This window comes from Rhincodon typus, chromosome 17 (assembly GCF_021869965.1).
Source record: "Rhincodon typus isolate 14 chromosome 17, sRhiTyp1.1, whole genome shotgun sequence".
Taxonomy (NCBI): Eukaryota; Metazoa; Chordata; class Chondrichthyes; order Orectolobiformes; family Rhincodontidae; genus Rhincodon; species Rhincodon typus.
In genome coordinates this window covers 3,871,938-3,896,794 of record NC_063348.1, presented here as the reverse complement: position 1 = coordinate 3,896,794, position 24,857 = coordinate 3,871,938, and the positions used below count along the sequence as shown (strand labels likewise).

Genomic DNA, 24,857 nt, shown 5'->3' with positions numbered 1-24,857 from the left:
AACGTCTTGCTCATACAGCTCACACAAAGATTAGATACACTTGGAAAAAAAGGATACAATTACAACTTGGAATTGTTTCCGTTCTTTTGTAGCAGATCTGTATCGTCTCAGATAAGTTGAAACTTTCATTGCAGTGAAGGACTCGTAGAGCATTTCCATTAAGTTGACATGTTTATTGTTGTTGGCACCAGGAGGGTGGTTGTCATGTGATCTTGAGGTTGGAGCAGTTTGAAGAGAGCTCTTCTCCCACTTTGAAGATGCTGCTGTTAGCTACCTTGGGCCGCCTACTTGGCTGAACGAGGTTCAATGGGTTTTTTTTGCTGGTTTCTCTCTGCCTGAAGAGCTGCTTTCTGCTTTAAAAACAGGCAACAAACATGGTGATAGGATCTAACCGAAAATATCTTGTTCCAAGTTTAGAGTCATTTCCTAAATAAGATTATGCATTAAACTGATAAACAGCCCGTGTTGTGGCTTTTCACAAATGGCAGCTTGATACCATCAAAGTTTTTGTGTTTGGATGCAGGGCCATCATAAGACAATGAAATGTCAATGGAATCTAGTTCACATTGTTGAACATTCATTGAGTTTCGCTATCTCTTGGTGAATCTAATATGTTACACTTTTGTACAGGAAATGTGAATTTCACAAGTGGTTGGGAGTTTCCTTCACTCAGCTCCATATTTATTCAGATAATAGTTACAGACTTTGCTGCCAGCAGTTCCGTTGCAAAACTGCCATATGGCGCGCTGGAACATCTTAACAGCCTTTTGTTTTCACTTTTTAAAACTGAGCTTTTAAATATGCAATACACTTGTGTGTCTATATACACATGCATGCATCGATCTGACACTCAAAGGTTGATTGCAAATGATCATTTTGTCTCTAATTAACAACTACCAGACTAATATCAAAGGATGCTAGTTTTTTAAGTTTTATTACTGGCATCCTTTTTGAATAGAGCTATTTGAATCAGAGGGAGAAAAGAGTTTAAGTTCATGCAAATGTTTTGTGATATTAATGATTCTGTAACTTTTTTCCTATTTCCTGTGATTTCTGGGAAATGCTGATTTTGTGAGTTTCCATCTTCTCCGTGCCTGTTTTTCTCTCTCTCTCTCTCTCTCTCTCTCTCTGTTACTCCATCTGTATTGGTCCTTCTCTTTGTCTTATTCTGAGTTCCCATTTCCAACGCCCTTCTCTGTAACTCTCAGTTTCTCCATATCATACTCCTCTTACTCTATGGCCATCTCTCTCAAACAGTTTGGAGAAGTAAGCTGTGACATTTTGACATGTGAGTCACCTTCCTGTGAGCGCCCCTATACTGTTCCCGGTGAATGCTGCTCGACTTGCTCAGGTAAGGGCCAACAGTGTTTCGGTTTTCACCGCTGTGTTTTACTGTGAACTTACTTGTAGACCATGTGTTGGCAGCTAGCTTTCTCAAACGGCCACCATTGACAGGGAGATCCAAGACTAGGTCAGTTGCCATGGAAACAGGGATCTTCACAAGTCAACAAAAAGTCGAAGTGCACACAGCAGTTGTCATCAGCACACTCGTATCCTATGCTGTGTATCAGTGGCATATGGAGCTGGAGAAATTCCATCAGAAAAGTCTCCGCCATATCTTCCAGATTCAATGGGAGGACCATTGAACAATTACTAGAATTCTTCTGTAGTCAGCTCCATAAACATCCAAGTAAAGCTCCTGAAAAACAACTTCAGCGGATGGGACACTGTCCAGATGATTGAAAGGCATTTCCCCACTGGATCCTATTCTCCCAACTCTCAAATGGCCAATGTTTCAAGGAAGGGCACAAGTCTAACACAGTATTGTTTGAATTAATTTTTCATAAAGCTGATTCTTTGCCACATTTGACATGATTTGTTATGCATCCAATTATCAACTTTGCTGGGAGCCTTGGCATAAATATTTCAACCTGATTTTGTGACTGACTGGTTATTGGAGTGAGTGTTTTGATTGCCCGTCCCTAGTTGCCCTTGAGAAGGTGGTGGTGAGCTGCCTTCTTGAACCGCTGCAGTTCACCTGCTGTGGGTTGACCCACAATGCCATTAGGGAGAGAATTCCAGGATTTTGACCTAGTGATAGTGAAGGAACAACAATATATTTCCAAGTCAGGATGGTGAGTGGCTTGGAGGGCAACTTGAAGGTGGTGTTGTTCCCATGTATCTGCTGCCCTTGTCCTTCTAGATGGAAGTGCTGTGGGTTTGGAAAGTGCTGTATAAGGATCTTTGGTGAATGTCTGTAGTGTATCTTGTATACCGCTGCAAGTAAGCGTCAGTGGTGGAGGGAGTGGATACTTGTGGATGTGGTGCCAATCAAGCGGGCTGCTTTGTCCTGGATGGTGTCAAGCTTCTTGAGTGTTGTTGGAGCTGCAGCCATCCAGGCAAATGGGGAGAATGTTCCATCACATTCCTGACTTGTGCCTTACAGACGGTGGATTGGCTCTGGGGAGTCGGGAGGTGAGTTACCGTATTGGAGTATTCCAATAAATGTAACACGCTGTCGGAGATTTTCAAGGTGGCAATTAGTTTCTGTTGGCACCAAATATTGGGTCAAGGATGCGCAGTGCTGTCCACTGATTTTATTGTATCTGATTCTGTGTGAGCTGTTTCTAAAATCACAAAGTGGAATCTTAATGATGCAAAGTGGACAGAACTGGAATTAAAATCCATGCTGTTCCTTTGGCCATTTTAATGCCATTGTTTTCCTGGGCTGTTGTACTGCTTGTCCCCGACTTGGGCAGAAAGCTCATGCAAAAATATAAATCAGGTTCTGAGGACACACACAGAGCCACAAAGCCACTTTAATGATCTGTTAAATGGAGCATCTGTCACAGCTGCATTGCTCAACAAAATGTGGTGAGCAAAAAAAGCAGTTACCTCTACTATTTCTTTATTCCCTCATGGGATGTGAGCATCACTATAGTAAGGCCAGCATTTGTTACCCTTTGCAAATCGCTAGGTTATTTCAGAGAGCAGTTAAGAGTTAAGCATATGGCTCTGGAGTTACACTAGGCGAGACCAGATTTCCTTCCCTCATGATGATCATGAACTCCATGGATTTTTGCAACAATCAATGATCACTATTCTGAGACTGGATTTGTATTCCAGATTAATTAATTGAATTTTAAATGTCACCAGCTGCTGTGGTGAGATTTGAACCCACGTTCCCTGAGCATTGGTGTCATTCCTGAATTATTTGTTTAACGTCCAGATATTACCATGATGCCATTGTCTCACGGCTTGTGAGACCAGGAGTAACAAAGTGCTCCATGGAGCCTTAAGGAATAGTTAGACCCCTGCTTCCTTGATCTTGCCTCCATTTCTATATTGGAAAATCTCATCACAATTCCTCCTGATAATATAGGGTCTAAGGTGATCTGCAGGTTGGCTGCCTATAATCTATCAGTTTTAATCCTAATAGCTACCCCTGGGCAGTGTTTTCTGGACAGGTAGCTTGCGGTACCAATGCTGATGAGGCTAAATTGTTAAAATTATGTTTTCACAGTATCTCCCAGATGATCAGGCCACTGTTCCGTCGGCTGAGGAGCAACCAGTGGTTATAATACCATCCACCATTGTCCTCCCAATAGAATCATCTTATTGAAATGCACCAATTATATATTTAAGTCTGGCATGTGACTGGCTGAACACTTTTTTAAACTTGTGAAACAGTGTGGCTTAATCTGTGTGTAACCTGTTCATTGTGGTTTAGTTTGGTTTGAGGTAAGATACATATCCGACACTCATCCGAGTGAACATGAAAAGGCTTTATGAAACCTAACTGTTTACAAGTCATAGTAAGACAGGGCACACTGTTGGATCTAACAGACTCAAGAATCCAATTCCATGTGATCTGACAATGCTATTGCCTTTCTCATATGCTCAGTAGCTATTCTTAAAGTAGAGATATCATTGACTATTTACTTCACAGCTCTTCCCAAGCTCTTCAACGGCACCCCTTTTAACCCGCAACAGAAAACTCGCTACTCCCAATTCCTACCACCCCCACTCCACAACCCTCTCCGTTGAGACATCAATCTCCAATTAGGATTCTGAGTTCTCTTGAAAATTGTATCGGATGCAAGGCTAGCACGTAGGGACATAGCTTTAAATTGAGGGGTGATAGATATAGGACAGATGTCAGAGGTAGGTTCTTTACTCAGAGAGTAGTAAGGGCGTGGAATGCCCTGCCGGCAACAGTAGTAGACTCACCAACTTTAAGGGCATTTAAATGGTCATTGGATAAATATAGGGATGATAATGGAATAGTGTAGGTTAGATGGTCTTCAGAATGGTTTCACAGGTCGGCGCAACATCGAGGGCCGAAGGGCCTGTACTGCGCTGTAATGTTCTATGTTCTATGTTCTGTGTTCTAAGGCCTCTTTGATCACTGTAGCGGCAATGGATGAGAACGTTCCTGGAACTCCATCAGAAGCTAGAAATGCATTATTGTTGGTGAGGGAATAGACTTCAGAATCAGGAGGTGGAAGAATTTCCTGCATAGCTCTGTGGTCTGCAGTATTGCTAAGATGTTTTCCAAAAGATCATCCCCATTCTGTAGATGATCTTCATCCTTAGCAGGGGCCTGCTTCTCCCTCACTGTCTCCTTCAAACTTCAAGGAAGATTTGTGCTGTCTTTCAAGAGCGTCTTTTTTAAACTCAAGACGATCATTCATAAATACAGAGTAATATTTTCCTCAGTTAACAGTTCATAGTGATCTCGGAGCTGTTAACACTTCTGTGAAAGTGAAACATTTTTGCCAATCCTTTGTTGTGTTAATTGCTTGAAAACAATGGCTAAATCTGTAAGGAATTTGTAGTAAGCCTTCCTCTTTCTGCCTCAGTTGAAGCTTGTTTTTGTGCTTGACTTGAAGGTCTGTCAAGATATTCTGTGCCTTTCTAAGCTTTTCACCAATTAATCCCCAATTTGTTGAATGAGGGAAATCTGATACATTTGTATGCTTTATCTGCCAGTTATACAGTCCATTGATTTCTGAATGTTGACTGTTGACATGATCCAAATTGGACTTAAGCAACTACTTTTCCCTGGTTGGCTTTTTATCAACAACATTTTGTTTTTTTTTCTTAACTTCTGGCTGCTGGACTATTTCATAAATTTGATTTATTTTTCTCAAATGAAGGTGACTTTGTTTTCCAAGCTGTCTTACTTAATCTTCTCTCTGCAGTGTGTCTGTATGATGGCCAGGTTCTGGAAGATGGAGGATATTATATCTCAGCCACTGACCCCTGTGTCGTCTGTCTCTGTACGGTAGGTACTGTCATAGTGAGTAGATGTGGTAAGAGCAAACAGGCTATACTTTTTTCATTGTGGGTGCAGAATTTGAAGACAAAAGGTTAAGCATTCCAAGCTTTGAGTGATATGAAAATAGGAGGAACTGTACTTCTCCAGGATAATAATCCCACAGAACAAATTTAACAGAAAACACATTTGCGGCTGAAATATTTAAATCATCGATAAAATATAGCTGGTCAAATGAGAATGGAATTGGCTATTAACAGAGTAAGTCAAATACTCCAAGTAACTTAAAAAAAAACAAAGAACTACGGATGCTGGAAATTAGAAAGAATAAATAGAAATTGTTGGAAAAGCTCAGCGAGTTTGGCAGCGTCTACGGAGAGAAATCAGAGTTAGCGTTTTGTCAGAACTCCAAGTAACTAGATTCCTCCTATACTGTTGTCCAAGGCTGAATAGTGGGATTGTGAGGATGTATGAAAGAATTTTGCCTTTGAGTTTGATAATAAATCATCATTTGCGCCAAAGTTTGCTCAGGAGGTGGGAATGCAGTTCACAGTAGGCTACACGCCCCTTGGAGGAACAGGGTGGTTTGGATAAATGGCTGCTAATGTTCTCTCACAAAGTAGACAACACGTGCCGGATCAGAGCTTGGTTTAAGGAGACACGGGATATTGAATAGAGTCCCAATACCCGCAAGTCCCCGTTTTGGGGAGCTAGGTGCTACCAAAATGCACCATACAAGTGGTTATTTCAGACCATGTCACTAAGTCTGTGCAGTTCTATTTTGTCCAGTGACATTCAAGCCGCATGAAGCACACTCATCCTAGGCGTCTCACCCGCATGGACTAACTCGAGCACGAGACATGTGCGCACATGGTAAAAGTTCTCAAAAATACAGGCAAGAGACAGGGAGGAAGGCAGTCACCTGCAATCAGGAGGGAACTCAAATTTAAGAAGGACTAAACCTATTCTGACCTGGGTCTATTAATGAGTGAAAGATCAATGCAATGTAAACGTCTGCAAAATTGGAGGCAGAGCGTTCACGAAAACATATTATAGGTCAAATTTTGCCTTTAGAAATCATCAATATCCTGCTTACAGTGACAGTGATTACTATTTCTAAAAATTATTAATAGTAGTATTCAAATTTAATGATATCACAATTAAAAAGGAGGCCACTACTGGTTATTAAGGCTTAGATAAGTCAGCTTGCATTATGAGACAATTCTATAGAGATAAAGTTAATATCAAATTGGCCATAGTGCTTAAGGAAATAAGAATAGTGTTTCAAATAGTTTGTTTTGAGGGGGTGTGTATGAGGATTGTTCAGTCACAACACGTTCCACCAAGGGCTGCATGAAATTGGGTGACCGTTTTAGAAATGTGATGCATCTAGAATGTATCATTTTACTGTCTATTGAGTGGAGACCGTCACAATGAGATGTGGTCTCCTCTCACATTCTCAGCTTAGCAGTGATTTGACCATTCCATGCACAGTGTGAGTTTCTGCTCCGAATCCACAAAATCAAAGATTCCATGCCCCTCCTCTCTCACACCCACATCACAGGCCAGTAATTCACTCATGTAAGTGACTAATTTGCAGCTCCATGTTCAATTTAGGTTTTGTGCCAATGTTGATCTGTTTGACAATGAGATAGTTCTGCAATATCATGACTCTGTGCCCCTCTCGCCCCAGGAAGGCAATGTAGAGTGTGACTGGAAAGGAGATAGTTGTACAGAGCTGGAGTGTGAAGAGCCTTTACTTCATATCCCTGGCACCTGCTGTCCCATGTGCCCTGACTGTAAGTACCATATTCAGTGGAGCTGGATGATGACCGGTGATGATCATTAGCTTTGTTAATAACCTCTGGGGACCCAAAAGGACTTAAACTATCAAGTTACATTTGAATAATGCAATTTAATGCCTTGACTACATTCTATTGGGTAACTGGGTCCTTGGTCGTTGGCTGAGATGGAACCAAAGGGGGACATCTGAGGTGTTAAGTGCAGTTTCAAGTGTAAATTCCGAGTCTAATTTCAAGTAAGTCCTAATGGGTCAGTTTAAAAGGTTAAAGGGTCGTGAAATGCTTATCTGCTCTGGGTCTGCTCCTCCGTTGAGAGTACATCTGAAAAATAATCCTCGCATGTAAGTGGAGTTTTCAAGCACTTGCTTGGAATTATTGCTGGTGAAACATGCGCTGCTCTTGGGCAAATTCCAGCCTCGTGATAAAAAACTGCACCCAGGCACTCACTGGGCCACTTTGTGTTAGAAAAATACGGACAAAAACACATTGAATCGTTCTAGAGACAGTTAGACACTGTGATGTGGTGAAATCATATGGGCATGGAAGGATGATCTTAATTAAACTGATCAACTGCCTCATCAATATTATCTTAAGAGTCATCAACAATTTATGACTTTGGATCCTATTTCCTGAATTTCCTTTCTTTTCCAGTATCTCCTGAGAACTCAGTGTTGTACCCTCCTATCAGTGGCAACATGATCCCTGAGAAACCGGCACCAACACAGCTCTCTCGAGGACCTTGGAGAGCAACAGTTCGACCTCACCCCTCTGGCTCGGAAGGCAGGTTATTATCTGTGTCTCCTATAGCCAGTCCCACAACCAGGCAGCGCTCCCTGCGTCGCATGTTGCCTTGGAGTGTGAGGAGCAAGTTAGCACAGGGATTCACTGCTTCACCTGAGAGGCGAAGGATTGCCACAACAGAACAACCAAGGGTTGGACATGCCACAGAAATGGACCAGAGCACAAGCAGTATGTCTCAGGGGCACTCTGTGACACAAACTGAGTTCCCTTCCCCAGCAACAGCCGAAACCATTTCACCAGATGCTGCCGGTTTTCAAAGCGGGATTTTCCAGGAAGCCTTAAGTAAGTATACGGGGAGAGGATGAATGTCCAGATTTGGTGGTACATGGATAATGAGGACCTGAGTAAGATCAGGTCAGGCCGTACATGTAGAAAAGAGTTAAAGATGGAGTGAGGGATTTTAAAAGATTTTTGGGTTACTTTCCTGGAATCAATCGTTTGTGGCTGTATGTGCACACCAGCCGATAGAAAACTGAAGGATTGATAAATATTCCACAATGTTAATTCACTGTTGATGCTAATGTAACTAATGTGTTATCATGAATCAAGTGAGGGAAACACTTTACTGGTTTTTTTTCCTGACTGATACAAATCATGATCCAAAAATACTCACTTCACTTGAACAATTCCTTGGGGTTAGCATGAACGCTGTCCATCGCTTTGCCTCCAGCTCATTCTAGAGAAAGATATGATATTCTTCCAGGAACATTTTCCAAGACTAGTAAATGCTTGCAATCTTTTATTTTTTATAGGTTGTTTATTTAATGGCACAAACTACACCAATGGATCTCAGTTCATCCATCACAACAAGCCCTGCCTTCAGTGTCAATGCTCAGTAAGTAAACATTGTGTAACTTATGCCTGATGGGAACTGATTTTGGAAATAGTCAATCAGGAGGTGATGAAACGTTAACTTGCAACACCCTTAATGGAGCAATTCCATGTCTGCATTCTTGGAACAGACCACGTTCAGCCCATTCCATCAAGCAATGGCTCCCACCTCTTCCATGCACGTATAACTGTGGCTGAGTAGCTCCCTGCTTTGCTTCCTAAAGGTTTAATGTGAGGACTGTGGGAGAGCACATTGCAGGTCTGCACAGTGAGTGACTGGAAAGTGGTTTGATCGTTTGTGTTGCTGTGAATTGGTTTAGAGTAGATAATCCTCTTCAGTCCAGCAACCAGACCTCATTGTCTCTAATGGTCCACTGTATGCCTGAATATTTTAACAGAGGACCCAGCCCCCAGTCAGATCTTTCTCGGGCACCTGTATGAACCGTGAATGCAGACTGAAGAAAGTGATATGAAGAGCAATACATCACCTATCTTTTCAGTGATGGTCAATCCTACCCTGAACATTCCATCCGTACAGGAGGGCATTGGGAGATCATTCTGTGCAGTTGCTAGAGATGCTACTGGGTGAACAGCAATGATGCCTCTACGTTTTGTCTGTTATTCAGAGCCTGTTTATTTCAGCACATGATTCCTTGAAATCACTGCAGTGGCTGTACAAACACAGCACTTTAAAGGGAATAGGTTGTGAACTGTCTTTGAGATATCTTCACTGTTTACACAGTGCACACCTAGAGGGGACAATGGCAGATAGAAAAGGCTAGCAGTTCACAGAATTGGAAGAAAGGGAGAAAAATGCTGTATAGACACACAGTAAGGCCTTTGAGTCTGTCCATTAGGAACCCAATACCTTTTAAAATCTCCTTTCCACAGTCTGACTGCTGTGTTGGGACCAGGAACAGAGAGTTGCCAGGTTATGGTTCTGCCCGGGGGATGCAGTTTCACTGATAAATCCAACAAAGTGGATAAAACAAGTTCTGAGCCATGGTCGATGATGTTTGCGGGTGATGTTGAGTTATTAGGTGAGAATGAAGGGCATGAAGCAAAAACACAAGAAGAAAAGGCTATGAAGATCAGTAGAACAAGTATATGGACTCTGAGCTAGGGAAGAGGATCAGAGTGAACTGTTCTGATGAAAGTTAATCAATCTGAAATAGTAACTGTATTTCTTTTGCAGATGCTGCCCAATCTGCCGAGTATTTTCAGCATTTTACAATGTTGTTTTCAAACTTCCAGCATCTGCAGTATTTTGCTTTTCTCACTCTCGAGCTTCAGATAAACCCAGTCAGGAGATGACCTGGTTGTGAGTGGATGTTTGAAGTGAACATAATAAGAGTCGGCTAAGAATTAGGGATTAGCAAAAAACAATCAAAGGAGAAGGAGCTGGAAATCTAAACTCTTTGTTTGTTCAATACACTCAGTATCGGTGGAAATTATGAGTTATTGGATGCCAGTGATTAGAGATACAAGGCTGAATCTTACCTTGTTTGGATAAGTCTGATTACATTGTGTTTTTTTGGAGGAATTTCTACTGCCATGCCTAGTGAGTTTTCTTGCCATATCTTAGCAAACTAGCTACATACCCTGCCCCGACTGTGTCTCTCACATCCAATTCCAGTCCCAGACTTACTGTATGTCATTCCCAGAACAGCTTACCACTCAGTGGACAACCACCAAAAGGCTGGCATCCCTTGCACTCGCACCATCTTTGAAAGGCATCTAAATGACCATTGGCAATCCAGTGTTGTCCCTCACTGGTAATGTCATGGCACAGTGGTCCCTTGCACGTACAACCCCATTCTTTCACTCCTGTCACTGTTTAACCACGGTGCCATACACTTTACCTTAGCTACATCTTCCCTTACATCAACACCGCCCTATCTTCTGTCCACTGGAGACCTGCAAATTGTCATTGTCCAGTAGAAAATATCACACAGAGACAAGCATTTGAATAATTCTGAACATGACCTTTTATTTACAGAAAGCAAAAGTGAACACAAATAAAACCAATCGAGGCTGAGGTTTGCTCTCAACAAAGAAAACCACATTTCGCCATATATGGCCAACAAATACTTCACACTCTACAATTCTCTACTGCACCTAGCTCTGATCTCCTGGAGCCAGGCGTCAATGAGTTCCTGTCTGGTGTGTAGTGCCTAAATAAGCTGAGCTCTGTCATGCACAAGGGGAAAGCTTCTTCCTTCTCCAACACTTGCTTTATTGCCTGTTCCAATTGTGCAGAGCAGGATGCCACGCAAGGAGCTAGCACATGCTGTAGGTGTTAAACTGACATCTCTTGAGTGCCATACATCAAGCTGTCTTCTCCCTACTCCACCACAAGCAACCTGTCTGTGTGTTTGTGCTAAAGAGCTCCTTCATATGGCAGCACTGAGAGCCTTTGGTTCTGGCTGTATCACCAATGTCCACAGGCATAGGTAGAGTTGCTGGGAGCATATAGGTTAGGTGCCAAATGTCCAAGCATTAAAAGGTCTGAGAGGTAGCCTGGCTCAATCCTTGAGATGAGTGCTTGTCCCTGCACCCAAAGCATCCCAGCTGCAGCCTTTCGATGCTAGTTGCTGGTGTGCCCTGCAGTGGGAGCGTGTGTTTCCTGAGCAGCCTGCCAGTGTGCTCGAGAAGTATGCAGTGAGGGATTGGCAGATGCCAGCTGTCAATATTCGTGGACAAGGAGTGCAGGTGGCTGGTATCCGGAGGTCTTACTCTGACATACTGTTTGGTCATAAATAACATGGAGTTTGCTCAGAGCAAGCAGTGAGCTGAATCTGTCTGGTACCTTCCGTGATTTCCATTTTGAGTTTTCCTGACACTGAGCTTGTTTGGCACATTTAATAAGATTAAAAAACCGAATGTTAATGAGGTGAGTTAAGCCATCAACAAGGTGCGTAACAAGCACTTCTCCCTCTTAACTGACAACTCGCCACTGCCCAGTGAAAAACTAAGTGCACTGCTTGTGAAAAGCATGGAGCAAGGTGCTCTGACGTTGAGATTGGTCTGATCAGATTCTGCCACAAATCTCTCAGTAGCCCACATCTCAGCCTCCTATAAGAGTCAGCCTGTAGTATTAGTTGTTTCTGATGTTACACTCCCATCTGCTGGCAGTAACCAGGCACTGCAGTAATGGTGTGAATTCCTTTGTTTTGTGCCTATTTTGTATGTGGTCAAAAAAAATCACATGACACCAGATTATAGTTCAACAGGTTTATTTGAAAATGCAAGCTTTTGGATTTTGTAAGTCGTAGGTTGGTGCAACATACAGTTTGCAGTTTGAATTGGATCATTTGAATTGTAAATAAATCTAGTGCAAAAGAAAAAAATTAGTTTTGTTCCCATCCTTGATTTGTATTTTCTATTTTCAGGAAGGGACGGTTATGTGCGAGTCACAGAAGGAGCAATGCCAGGCCCTGCCATGCAGTTTAATGCAGCAGGAGACACCAGTGGGTCAGTGCTGCCCAGTGTGTGTTGATTCACTGTGTGTATACCGGGATCAAGTGCATGAGGTGAGGCTGCCTACCCTTTCCCAGTAGATGTGAGGAAATAATCATCCTCTCATATCTCTGCTGTTCACCGTGTTTCACTGCTTGTTGGTAGCTGCCATTTCCCTCCTGACTGCGAATAGAGAATGACAGAAAAAGCTGGCAGTGAGACCCCATGTTGGGTGGAACGAGGCAGCATTATCTGCCTCCCTGTTCAAAATTCCCTCCTCCGAGCCTGTTTCAACACTCGGGGAAAATCATGACTGATGTGCAAATGTGTTTGTTGATTGTTACTGGATTCTCAAACTGGTGGCATCCATTCCCTCCATTCTGTCCACCCTCAGTCTTGGGTAGAATTTGGGATGTGATCAGGAGTCCGGGTCACTTTGTGACCCTTTAGTTATCTGGCTGCTTTTTCTGGATCAGCGACAGTGACCATTCTGGGATCAAGTCACTCTTCAGTTACCTGCAGCACAGGTTGGATACAATGTAAAACTCCCTCTATATTGTCCTCTGAGCATTTCCTGGTCAGGATTGGTATAGATTAGATGCAGGGCTCCACATGTATAGTGCCTGTGGATTCATTATTCCCAATTTTACCGGAGCAAAAATATCCAGAAGCTAAATGTTTAGTCCGTTAGACGGTGGATGCAGCTGCTCAGTGATTTTCCACCCCTGTTTCCTCTCTCTGCTGTTTGTGACAGGCTCAGTCCCAGTGGCTGGATGGCTGTAATCTCTGTCGTTGTGACAATGGAACTGTGGAGTGTCATGCCAAGCCCTGCTCTCCTCTCGTTTCCTGCCCAGCACAGTCCATCATGTCCCAGCCTGATGGAGAATGCTGCATGAGGTGTGTCCCAAAAATAAGACCAAGTAAGTCAGCTTGAAATATATGAAAGCGATTCTTCCAAACATTGAGGTTTTATAAAGAATGCTTTTACAAAGGATACTTCTGGGGTGCGGGACTATTGCTGGTAGGGCTCCATTCTGCTGCTATTGGGACTTTGTTCTGGCCTGGTGTAAAAATTATTCCATGGCTCCAGTGTTTTGCCCAAAATTTAATAACAATGCCACAAATAAATTGACTTTTCCATACAGCATGGAAACAGACTATTCAGTCCAACTCCTCTTCGCAGACCAGGTTTCCCAAACCCAACTAGTCCCATTTGCATTTGGCCCATATCCCTCCAAACCGTTCCTATTCATGTACTTATCCAAATGTCTTTTAAACGTTGTAACTGTAGCTGCATCAACACTTCTTCTGGCAGATCATTCCACACACTGACCACTCTGTGTAAAATAGTTGCCCCTCAGGTCCTTTTTAAATCTTTCTCCTCTCACCTTAAAAATATGCCCCCTAGTTTTGAACTCTCTGACCCTAGGGAAAAGATCCTTGCCATTCACCTTTTCTATGCCCCTCATGATTTTATAAATGTCTATAACGTCACGTCTCAACCTCCTACACTCTAGTGAAAGAAGTCCCAACCTCCAGTCCCAACAACATCCTGGGAGATCTTTTCTGAACCCTTTTCAATTTAATGTCCTTCCTATAAAAGGAAGGTGACCAGAATTGTACGCAGTACTCCAAAAACGGCCTCACCAATGTCCTATAAAATGTCAACATGAAGTCCCTACTCCTATACTTAATGGTCTGAGCAATGAAGGCAAGCGTGCTAAACGCCTTCTCAACCATCCTGTCTAACTGACGCCACTTTCAAAGAATTATGTACCTGAAACCCAAGTGCTCTCTGTTTGACAACACTATCCAGAGCCCTACTGAATTTCATTTTCCTATACAGCCACTTCCATTGCACTTCAAAACAGTAATTAACTCAGTGGGAAGGAATTTGATGTGCCCTCCTGATCTTTTCTAAATATGTTCTTGAAATGCTCACTGTACTGTTATATTCCTGCAGAGGGCGTTTCATGCACTGTGTTTGGAGAGTTGCACTTGGTGACCTTTGATGGACATTTCTCTAACCTCAATGGAACGTGTGCCTATCTTTTAGCCCAGGATTGTGGTTCAAATCATTTCAATGTAAGTGTTGTTCATATGATAGTTGGGCTATTGTTTAATTTTGACAATCCTATGCGATCTAAGTGGACTGAAGCAATGGATAAACAAACCATATTTGTGTTTCTGAGGAAGGGTCACCGGACCCAATTCGTTAACTCTGTTTTTTCCTTCACAGATGCTGCCAGACCTGCTGGGCTTTTCCAGCAACTTTGTTTGTGTTCCTGATTTACAGCATCCGCAGTTCTTTCGGTTTTTATTTCATATTCCTATCTAAGCCTACAATAAAGGTGACCGGCGATACATTCCATTTACATGGGGCCTCTGGCACTTATGGTTGGGTTCAGTCTCGCAGAATTAGCTATTGGTCTCAGCGAGCAACACTAGCAGAAGACAGACTGGCACAGAAAGAGGAGCAACCCCTTTCTACAAAAGAGAGGGAGTTATCAGCAAGAAGCGTTTTAACCATTCATGTTCAGATTCCAGTATCATTTGAGAGAAAGTGAGACAGAATGTACCTCAGTAATTCCATGTAAGACTGGAATGAAAATGAGAGGCTGTAAACCTATTGTCAGATATTATAAGTTAGACCATATATGGCAGCGGGCACATTACTCCTGGGCCTGACACCAACCAACAGCACAGACTTCTCGCATTACCCCTTACACCTTTACATTTTTCATCCAGTGATTCGAAAAACAGATGGGCAGTAATCTTAGGGGAGATGTTTAGCCTGTGGCAATAGAGAAGAGAAATGCACACAGTTTCACAGGGACGTGAATCGGCAATATTTTTGATCTGTGTGACTTTGCCATTTCTTTAATTGGAGATGGAATCAGTGTAATCTGGAAGTTGATCATTTCTCTATCCAGCATTTGCACAATATTTGGGCAAGGCAGCGCCCACACTTATTTGCTGGCAATGCAGTATTGAGCATTCCAGTGTTTTCAGATCCTCAGCAACTTGCTGGGGGTGTAATTAATACAGAAGAGGACAATGGCATGCATATAATTGGCAAAGTACTTAAATATAGAACAGAGCAAAGTGATAGATTTTGGTAAGAAAATTGAGGAGGTCACATACTTCCTGGACAAAGTCAAGAATTTAAATGAGATTGAGGCTCAGGGACCTGGGGATACTATTGCACAAATTAGTGAAAGCAGTGACACAGTAAATTAGGTGATTTTTTATGAAAAAGCAAACAAATCATTGGTATTTGTTTCTAAAGGGATAGAGTTTAAAAGCATGAAGATGAAATCTTAATCCTGGTCAGATCACATGGACTTCAGTAAAACGTTCACATCTCCATGTTACACAGGTACTGTAGAGGTGTTGGAGAAGTCACAGAATCTAAAACTAGTATATACCTACCAGGTAGGACTGAACAGGCTCAGAGGGCTCTTTTCTTCAGAAAAGAGAAGACTGAGGACTCAGCTGCCAGAACTCACAAAAACTATGAAATAGATTGGCATAGTCTTCATAGAGAAAATGTTTGCACATACACGGCAGACCAGAAGCAGGGGCCATAAATATAAAATGGTTGCTTATCCGTCCGATGCGGAATGAGGAGAGAATTCTTTGCCCAGAGAGTGGTTAGAGAGTGGAGCATGCTGCCACAAGGAGTAGTTGAAGTGAGTAGCATTTTCGGGGGCGCAAGGTAAATGTGTGACGGAGAAAGGAATCCAAGTGGATAGCACTAAGTGAAAAAAAATGTAAAGATGCCCCTGTGGAGCAAAATCTGTTAAACCAGATGCTCTGCCTTTGTGCTTTGAATGCTATGTATCCATTATATATCTGTCTGTTTAGATAAGGAATGGCCTGCCACATCCATAGTGTTACCAGGGCACTGCTTTCACTTCCCGAGCAATACCTGCCTCTACTCAAATCCTTTGTCCATTCCAGCCCAAACCTTACTCTTGCCTTGTCCTTGTCCATTGTAGCTCCCTTTATTGCTTTTCTGTTAAGCGTGCCTTCACCTTTCACATTATAAACTCACTCAGAAGATTGTAACCCACAATGTTTCCTACACGGAGTTCCATCTGCTATTTATTCTGCCCTTGTCAAACTTCATTGACTGTTTGTGTTCAACTGAATTACTCAGAAAAAAATACTGATTCTCTTTTGCATACCCTTCACCTGCCATTTCCTGCACAACCTTCTCCAGCTATGTGTCCCCACTCCACGAGTCCTTACCCTCTCAATCCATTTGTGCACTTAGTTTCTGATAATTGGGTTACTCCTTATTCTCTGTGCTCTCCTTGACTGTAGTGGACCATTCCTGTGGAATTTCCTTCCCAGAACCTGTGCATTACGTTCAATACACGAGGAAAAGGATAAATTTTACTGTCCTGCTTTCTTTTAATTCTCCTTGACGCATTTATCCAGTAGCCCTATTATAAGTGCAATGATCTCCAACACAACTTTTGCAAAGAAATTTCTAACATCTTGTTGCCAACATGGTAGTTGAGTGGTTAGCACTGCTGCCTCACAGCGCCAGGGACCCTGGTTCCATTCCAGCCTTGGGTGACTGTCTGTGTGGAGTTTGCACATCCTCCCTGTGTCTGTGTGGATATCCTCTGGGTGCTCCGATTTCTTCCCACAATCACAGGATGGGTGGTTTGGCCATGCTAAATTACCCATAGTGTTCAGGGATGTGTAGGTTAGGTGTGTTAGCCATTGGAAATGGAGGGTTTTGGGTAGGTGGATGGGGATGGGTCTGGGTCTGGGTGGTTTGGAGGGTCGGTGGGCCAAATGTTTCCACACTAGGGATTCTGTGGACCTTTTCTCACCCTCTTTGTGACAGTTTTAAATTGACGATCTTTAACTGTGCTCCCTAAGCACAGCATGGTCTGGCAAAACTCCACCTAATAATAAATCCCTTTAAATCTTTTCTGCTCCAACATAATAGCTCCATTATCGCAAATCTTCCCTCCTAACTATAGTTTCTTGTCTCTGGTATTATCTTAAAGGCTGCTCATGGCATTCACCTTTTTATTAATTGCCAGCCCAATACTAGATGCACTGTTTTAAATTTAGCCAATTCGTTGTTTTGTACAAAGCTATAATTGTCTTTTTATCAACTTTCCTCCTTGTATTCAAAAGCTTCCTTTAAAAGAAATTGCTGCTTTCCACCTCATCCTCCAAATATTATTCCCTTTCTCCACCGTGTATGCTGTGTGGTACTTCTTTTCTTTCTGCCTTATTAGGCACTCTGAGGAACCTCTACAAAGAGGCCGTTAGTTCCAATGTTGTGGGCTGTATTTTGCCATGAGGATCAAACACCCAATGTCAGGGCTGTTTAGGAGTGCCACCCATGTTTCAATGGCATCCCTGTCAGCTCCACAACTACAGGAGGGCTATCATGGTGGCTGGTAGCCTCCTTGTCAAAAGTTGGATGCTGCTCAGAATAGAGGAGGAGAGGGCAACACAAGATGCAGATGGGCTAATATTGTAACTGGCATCCAGTCCTACATGTTGGGCACATCTTTGCGCACAGCTGTTGCAAATTTGATGGCAAGTTTGATCTTTCAAACTTAAAATTTCACTTCCATTATATCAGCATGAAGTTCTCCTGTGCTGCCCTTGCCTCCTGTGAGTGGTTAAATACACACAGCACTGAGCTTCCTGTCCGTAGTTACTGTAACCAGGTCAACCAGCTGGACCTCATAGAATATGAGTTCCCTGATTAGGGCTGTTAATCTGGTCCTATCAAGGAGCCCTGGCTGACCTAAAATGTTTTCTGTCAGGGATATTGAAATGCTGAATGCCTGACTCATTGAGAGGCAGTGTGCTTGTAAATTCAGGGTGATTGGTGATGGGATGCCAGCTTCTGAAGAGTTACTTCACCATCCACCTTCCACAAACTTGCAGACTGTTTGGTAGATGCCCACAAATTAAATCAATATTTGTGAGATCTATCTCCCATGGATGCTGAGCACATTGCCTTTACTGATGCACTCCCAACTCCAGGAAATGCACAAAGAAGTGGGGATATACCAGGGAGTCAGCCTGACATTTTATCATCCAAACTCATCTCCTCCTACAATCATCTCCTCCTCAGTTATGGAAAAGTCTGCCCTTGGTATTGGTAGCGTTCACAATGGTTTGTTGATGATATTGCTGACAACATGCTTATTACTGATGTTACAGTTCTTGCCGTTGACAGCGTATTGTTTAAAGTTTTTGAGAAGATTTGTAGCTCGGGTTGTGGATGATGTTGTAGACTTGCTCACTGAGCCAGTGTGTTTGATTGCAGACGTTTTGTCACCCTGCTAGGTAACATCGTCAGTGCGTCTCTGGTGAGGCGTCGGTGTTCTGTCCCACTTGTTATTTATATGCCTCGGTTTGCTGGGGTGGTTGGCATTACGTCCGGCTCTGTTTCTCAGTGGTTTGTATATCGGGTCCAGCTCAATGTGTTTGTTGATGGAGTTCCAGTTGGAATGCCAGGCCTCCAGGAATTCCCTGGCATGTCTCTGTTTGGCTTATGTTATTATGGATGTGTTGTCCCAGTCGAATTTATGTCCTTCTTTGTTCTTGTAGATTAAGACCAGTGAGAATTGGTCGTGTCTCTTGGTAGCTAGTTGGTGTTCGTATATCCTTATTGCCAGTTTTCTCCCGGTTTGGCCCATGTAATGTTTCTCACAGTCCTTGCACAGTATTCTGTATATTACATTGGTTTTATTGGTTGTGGGTATGGGATCCTTTATGTTTGTCAGTAGCTGTTGCAGGGTGGTCGTTGGTTTGTGGGTTACCCTGATACCGAGGGGTCTGAGTAGTCTTGTGGTCATCTCTGATATGTCCCTGATGGACGGTAGGGTGACGAGTGTGTCTGGTCGTGTTGTGTCTTCTTGTTGTGATCAGTTGTGGAGGTAATGGCGGATTATGCTTTTTGGGTATCCATTCCTTTTCAAACTCTGTATAAGTGCTCCTGTTCTGCTTTGTGCAGTTCCAGGTTGCTGCAGTGTGTTGTGGCCGGTTTGAATATTGTCCTGATGCAGCTCTGTTTTTGGGTGTTGGGGTGGTTGCTGGCACCTCACCACTGTTACCTCCGAGACTGACCACAACAGGGAGACGCAACACGACCAGACTCACTAATCACCCTACCATACATCAGGGACATATCAGACATGACCACAAGACTACTCAGACCCCGGTATCAGGGTAACCCACAAACCAACAACCACCCTACAACAGCTACTGATGAACATAAAGGATCCCATACCCACAACCAATAAAACTAACGTAATGTACAAAATACCATGCGAGGACTGTGAGAAACATTACATGGGCCAAACCAGAAGAAAACTGACAATACGGATACATGAACACCAACTAGCCACCAAGAGACACGACCAATTCTCACTGGTCTTAATACACACGGATAAAGAAGGACACAAATTCGACTGGGACAACACATCCATTATAGCCCAAGCCAAACAGAGACATGCCAGGGAATTCCTGGAAGCCTGGTATTCCAACCGGAACTCCATCAACAATACATTGAGCTGGACCCGATATACAAACCACTGAAAAACAGAACTGGAAGTAATGCCAACCATCCCAGCAAACCGAGGCATATAAATAACAAGTGGGACAGAACACCAACGCTTCACCAGAGGCACACTGATGATGTTACCTAGCAGGGTGACAAAACGTCTGCAACCAAACCCACCGTCTAGACCCGAAACGTCAGCTTTCCTACTCCTCTGATGCTGCTTGGCCTGCTGCGTTCATCCAGCTCTACACCTTGTTGGCTCGGCGAGTGTATTGTTCTGGGTTTTAGCATTTGTAATGGTATGGTCATTATGGATGTCCATACTATCCATGTTAATATTACCTTTGTTATGCTGATGTACTTGGTACTTTTCTTATCAATATTCATCCTGTAGCCATTGTTGATGCTGGCACCCATGATAATGTTTTTGAAGTTTATTTTCACTGAAATGTCCCGTGCCCTTCAGTGTTCAGTAATTATTGTTCAGAGACAATAGGAACAATCTTTACCTTTATCACACAGATAATAACCTGATGGAATTGGTCACTCATCAAAGGATCCTTTCAATTTCCATTCCTGTAAAGAAAAACCAGGTGTTGTCCTATAATGGTTGTGTGTTGTACAAGAGATCTCTTCTAGAGGACGAAATAAAATAACTTCACATCACCAAGTCACCCTTTATTTACATGTGGAGAGTGCTTGACACTGATCCAGCTTCCTCAGAGCCAACTCTGAGTGAACAGAACCTCTGACACTCCTGTGTATGTCTGTCAGCAAGGGCTCCCTGATTGGACCCGATTAACAGCCGCAATCAGGGATCTCATATTCTATGAGGTCCACCCAGCTGACGTCATTACAATCACTGCACAAAGAGCAGATAGAAGGCTCAACCTAGGCATAATTGAATGTGGAATATCACAGAGGAATTGCAGACAAACTGCAGTGGATGTGTGAGTATGGCCCATGCCGGACCATGACAGCACATCTCCTACAGGAACACCTACAAATCAGTAGCATCGCTTATACTTCACATGATATGATAGACAAAAGTGACCAAATGCGACACTTCAGTTTCTAATCTCTGCTCTCTTATTGGAGTGTAGCTCCATATGCAAAGAGTGATTTCTATACACATTAAATTATACAAATGTCCGAGCAGCAGATTAAGGGAATATGAGTGCTTGCCTTTCCAACTCAATAAAGGTGTTGCACAGAGACATCACAGGCACATCCAAAATTTAATCTATTGAGGCGGACTGTTAGAATCTTGCAAGAACTGACACTATCCCCTCCCTCGGTCGACCTGCTGTGTCCTGGCACCGTTTAGGATTCTTTTTATATTCATTCGTGGCACGTGGGTGTTGTTGACTAGAACAGCATTTATTGCCCATCCCTAACTAATGCTGGTATCTGTTGACTATAATTCATCCCAGAAAGACTGAAACTACTCTTGCTGAGGAGACATTTTTCAACCTGCCTCACATTGATGATAGCGCTGTCCTTGGTCAGGATTTCCACAATTTCAGCGACACAGTGGAGAGTCTTCAACAGAAGGAAGTCGCTGGTATTTCTAATACAAGAAAAGCTGTGAAAAGTGCAGAGTTTCAGTGCAAACACCAGATATAGGGCACTAATAACAGGGAGGTAGTGGATATCTTTGTAAATACCTAGCTCACAAACTGGATGGGCTGGATAGTGAACCAGACATACAGAAATGAATTATTTTACCAACATCAGCAATGTGGGATCTGTGCGGCATCTGCAGATAAGAGAATATGAAAATCTCCACGAGAGCACAGAACAGTCAGAGCTGCATCAGTAAAATATTTGTGTATGGATCTCCTTAAACAAATCTTTGAGCACTGGAAAGGTGATTTGGACTGTCAGACAGAATGGGTACTGTGGTTTTGGCTGCCTGTTGTACCCCATTACAGTGACTGTACATCGAACAGGACATAGTTCAGATTGCCACACGTTTATATTACTATCCAAGCTGAATTTCTACTGTGAGTGTCAGAAGGTATTCCATGTGCTTTGCCAGAGGTGATGGCTGAGAACTCAGTAGTTTGATAATGTGAAGCAGACGAAAAGTCATCATTAATCATCTCTGTCAGGCATCTTTGGACATGTTGCCCACCTCAGACACACAGTCCCTATAAACCAGGCAATGAAAATTGTAATCAATGTCAGGAAATAACACCCAAGCCCTCCATGTTAAAGACAACAACAGGGATTTACTCCATTGACTTGGTAGCAGATCACTCACCATCCAGAAATTTTTGAACTGAAGCTACACGGTGTGCAATGGACAAATGACAGCACAGATCTCTGCTCCCATCAGTGTTATTCCTCAGTTAGTGGTGGCCACTCCCAAAACAGTTCTATTTCCAGCATTTCCAATCCTAGAATTCCTCTCACCATGGACACCACATCTCCCACTCACCCATCCCTACCGTTTTCTTCTTGGCCAACCTCACCAGACATTAATCCCTCAGGCCCTGGCCCCAGCTCAACTCCCAGTCGTTGCTTCCACATTCAATTCAGAGGCTTGGCTGCATGTGGACCGTCAGTTGTAATCTACTTCCTCCAATTAGATATAACAGCTAAAACTCAACTTAATCTCTGCGCAAATACACTGTTCCTGTTGCCTCTGAGTCTTCCAACAATGATTAACAAGCATATTTCATGTGGCTTTATCAGTTCTAAATTAAGTACGAGTTATGATTGCTTCCTAATAATGATTTGTTTTCCTCAGGTAGTTTTCCAAAGTAAATGGAATGACAGTCCCACTGAGCCTGAGATAAAGGCCCTGATTGTACAGATTGAAAACAGAACCTTCAAGCTTTCAGGGAAGAACCAAATTCGAGTTAACAGCACAGAAGTAGACCTTCCTTATTCTGATGCAGCAGGTATCACCATTCAACATTCAGGTATGCAATGTGTCCAGTGGGGAAAGGTTACAGAGTTAGGAACTCTGAGATATCTGCCTTCATGTCTCTTCAGTGTTATCCAAAACTGGGTTAGAAAGTGGAATGCTTTTCCATCTGTAGCTATAAATTATGTGTTCTCTCTCAATGAGTAACCCCAGCGTGTCGCTGATTTGGGTATAGTCTTTGATTTGATATGATACCCAGGAGAAGTTGTGCTGTCCTGGTGATCTGGTTATTGTTCTGGGGGCAAGCTTTCGAATCCCACTAACCATGTGACCACTGTTGATTGTTGTAAAAACCCACCTTGTTCATTAAATACCCTTTAGGAGAGGAAATTATGCCATTCTTATCCAGGTTGGCCTATGTGCGACTCAAAACCCACACACTGCAATGTCGTTGACTGTTAACTGCCCTTTGGATGATAAATGCTGGCCTAGCCAGTGATGACCCCATCCCATGAACAAACAAACAAAAGTCATCAAATTACCACATTCATGACCCTTTAACACAGCCAATATGTGGCACTGCCTTTAATCCTAGAACTCAGCTTCTGATGTTGTGCAGTCATTCAACAGAAGACTTGCATTTATATAGTACCCTTTACAACCACTGAATGTCTCAAAGCATTTTACAGCTTCAATGTAGGAAAAGTGGCTGCCAGTTTGAGCCCAGCGACACCCAACAAACAGAAAATGATGAGATAACCTGTGTTGTGATGTTTGTTGACGGATAAATATTGGACAAGAAACTGAGGAGAAATCCCTTCCGTGTGTCAGTACTACCTTGTCAGAGATTTTTAACAAGATTACTTGCAGGCAGGATGTTTCTCATGAGCTCAGGATGCCTCATAGTTCTTTATAGCTAGAGGTAGTTTTGAATTATAGTCACCAGTGGTGAAAACACACACAGGGTCAACAGATTTGCAGAGACCTCCAAATCACAGGGACAAGGAAACATTGAGGGGAAGGGATAAAGCCACAGGCTCGGGGCAATGACCAAGGCCAGGGGTGGGTACTGTTTTTGGGGATGCTAAGAAGTTATGAGGGAATTAATTCCACCTTCCAGGTTTGGGGTCTGCCAACAGGGAATTGAGAGGCTGTGAGGGAGGGGTTGCAGGAAGAAAGAGGCTTCAAATGGCTGGGGTGACAGGGAGAAGTTCAGGAAGTTCAGTGGAGGGGAAAGATGCAAGGATATGATGCACAGCGAGAGACAGATAGCACCTGCATCATTAAACCATTTAATAAAATCAATGCACTTAAAACTAATGAGAAGCATATAGAGTAACAAATTTATAGGTAAGTTGGAGATGCAAGAACCATTGAGTATTGGTAGTCAGGGACTTCAATTATTTGAATAAGATGATGGTAATAGTGTAAAGCATAGAGAGGGGAAAGAGGTTCCAAATATTTTTTGAAAGGATTTTCTTGATCAGTACATTAATCAATGAGGAAGGAGGAATTGGTGTCAAGAACAAAAACAAAGTTGCTGGAAAAGCTCAGCAGGTCTGGCAGCATCTGTGAAGGAGAAAACAGAGTTAACGTTTCGGGTCCGGTGACCCTTCCACAGAACTGATGGTGGCTGGGAAAAAGTCAGTTTATATGCAGAGAAAAATGAGGTGGGTGGGGTAGAGAGTAAACGATAGGATACAGCCTAAAGAGAGAGAAGAGCAGTTGGATAGACCAGAGTTGATAACGATCAGGCTGGGAGGGTGAATAGTTGTTAATGGGGACTATTAGTGACTAACAACAGGGGGAGTGTAATGGCAGGCTATGTGGCACCAAGGCCTGGTGTGTGGGGTAGGGGGCTGGGACATGGGAAAGCTCAGGCCCTAAAATTATTGAACTCGATATTGAGTGCGGAGGGCTGTAGGGTCCAGGAATTGGTGTACTGGTTTTGGGGGCAAGAGTTGGATCATGTGTACAAAATGGACCATTTTAGGGATCAGTGATTATACTCCCATAAAGTTTAGGTTAGCTATTTAAAAAAGGACATGTAATCCAGCCTAAAAACTAACAAATTGTGGGGGAGGGCTGACTTCAACGGAGTGATAATGTGGAGATGCCAGTGTTGAAATGGGGTGGACAAGGTCAGAAGTCACATGACATCAGGTTATAGTCCAACAGGTTTATTTGAAATCACAAGCTTCTGGAGTGCTGCTCCTTCATTAGGTGAAGTGGGCAAATAAACCTGTTGGACTATAT

The 24,857-nt window shown here is 42.9% G+C and overlaps 1 protein-coding gene across 1 annotated transcript in view; it reads left to right on the top strand.

Moving 5' to 3' along the window:
- Positions 1–24,857, top strand: part of LOC109918556 (von Willebrand factor C and EGF domain-containing protein-like) — a 214,613-nt gene that overhangs the window by 174,020 nt on the left and 15,736 nt on the right. Inside the window, exons 22-30 of the mRNA XM_048607283.1 lie at positions 1,258–1,351; positions 5,205–5,287; positions 6,972–7,077; positions 7,732–8,163; positions 8,634–8,716; positions 12,105–12,245; positions 12,926–13,091; positions 14,135–14,256; positions 22,482–22,656. Of these exons, the coding sequence (XP_048463240.1) occupies positions 1,258–1,351; positions 5,205–5,287; positions 6,972–7,077; positions 7,732–8,163; positions 8,634–8,716; positions 12,105–12,245; positions 12,926–13,091; positions 14,135–14,256; positions 22,482–22,656 (1,402 nt within the window). The remainder of the gene's footprint in view (positions 1–1,257; positions 1,352–5,204; positions 5,288–6,971; positions 7,078–7,731; positions 8,164–8,633; positions 8,717–12,104; positions 12,246–12,925; positions 13,092–14,134; positions 14,257–22,481; positions 22,657–24,857) is intronic.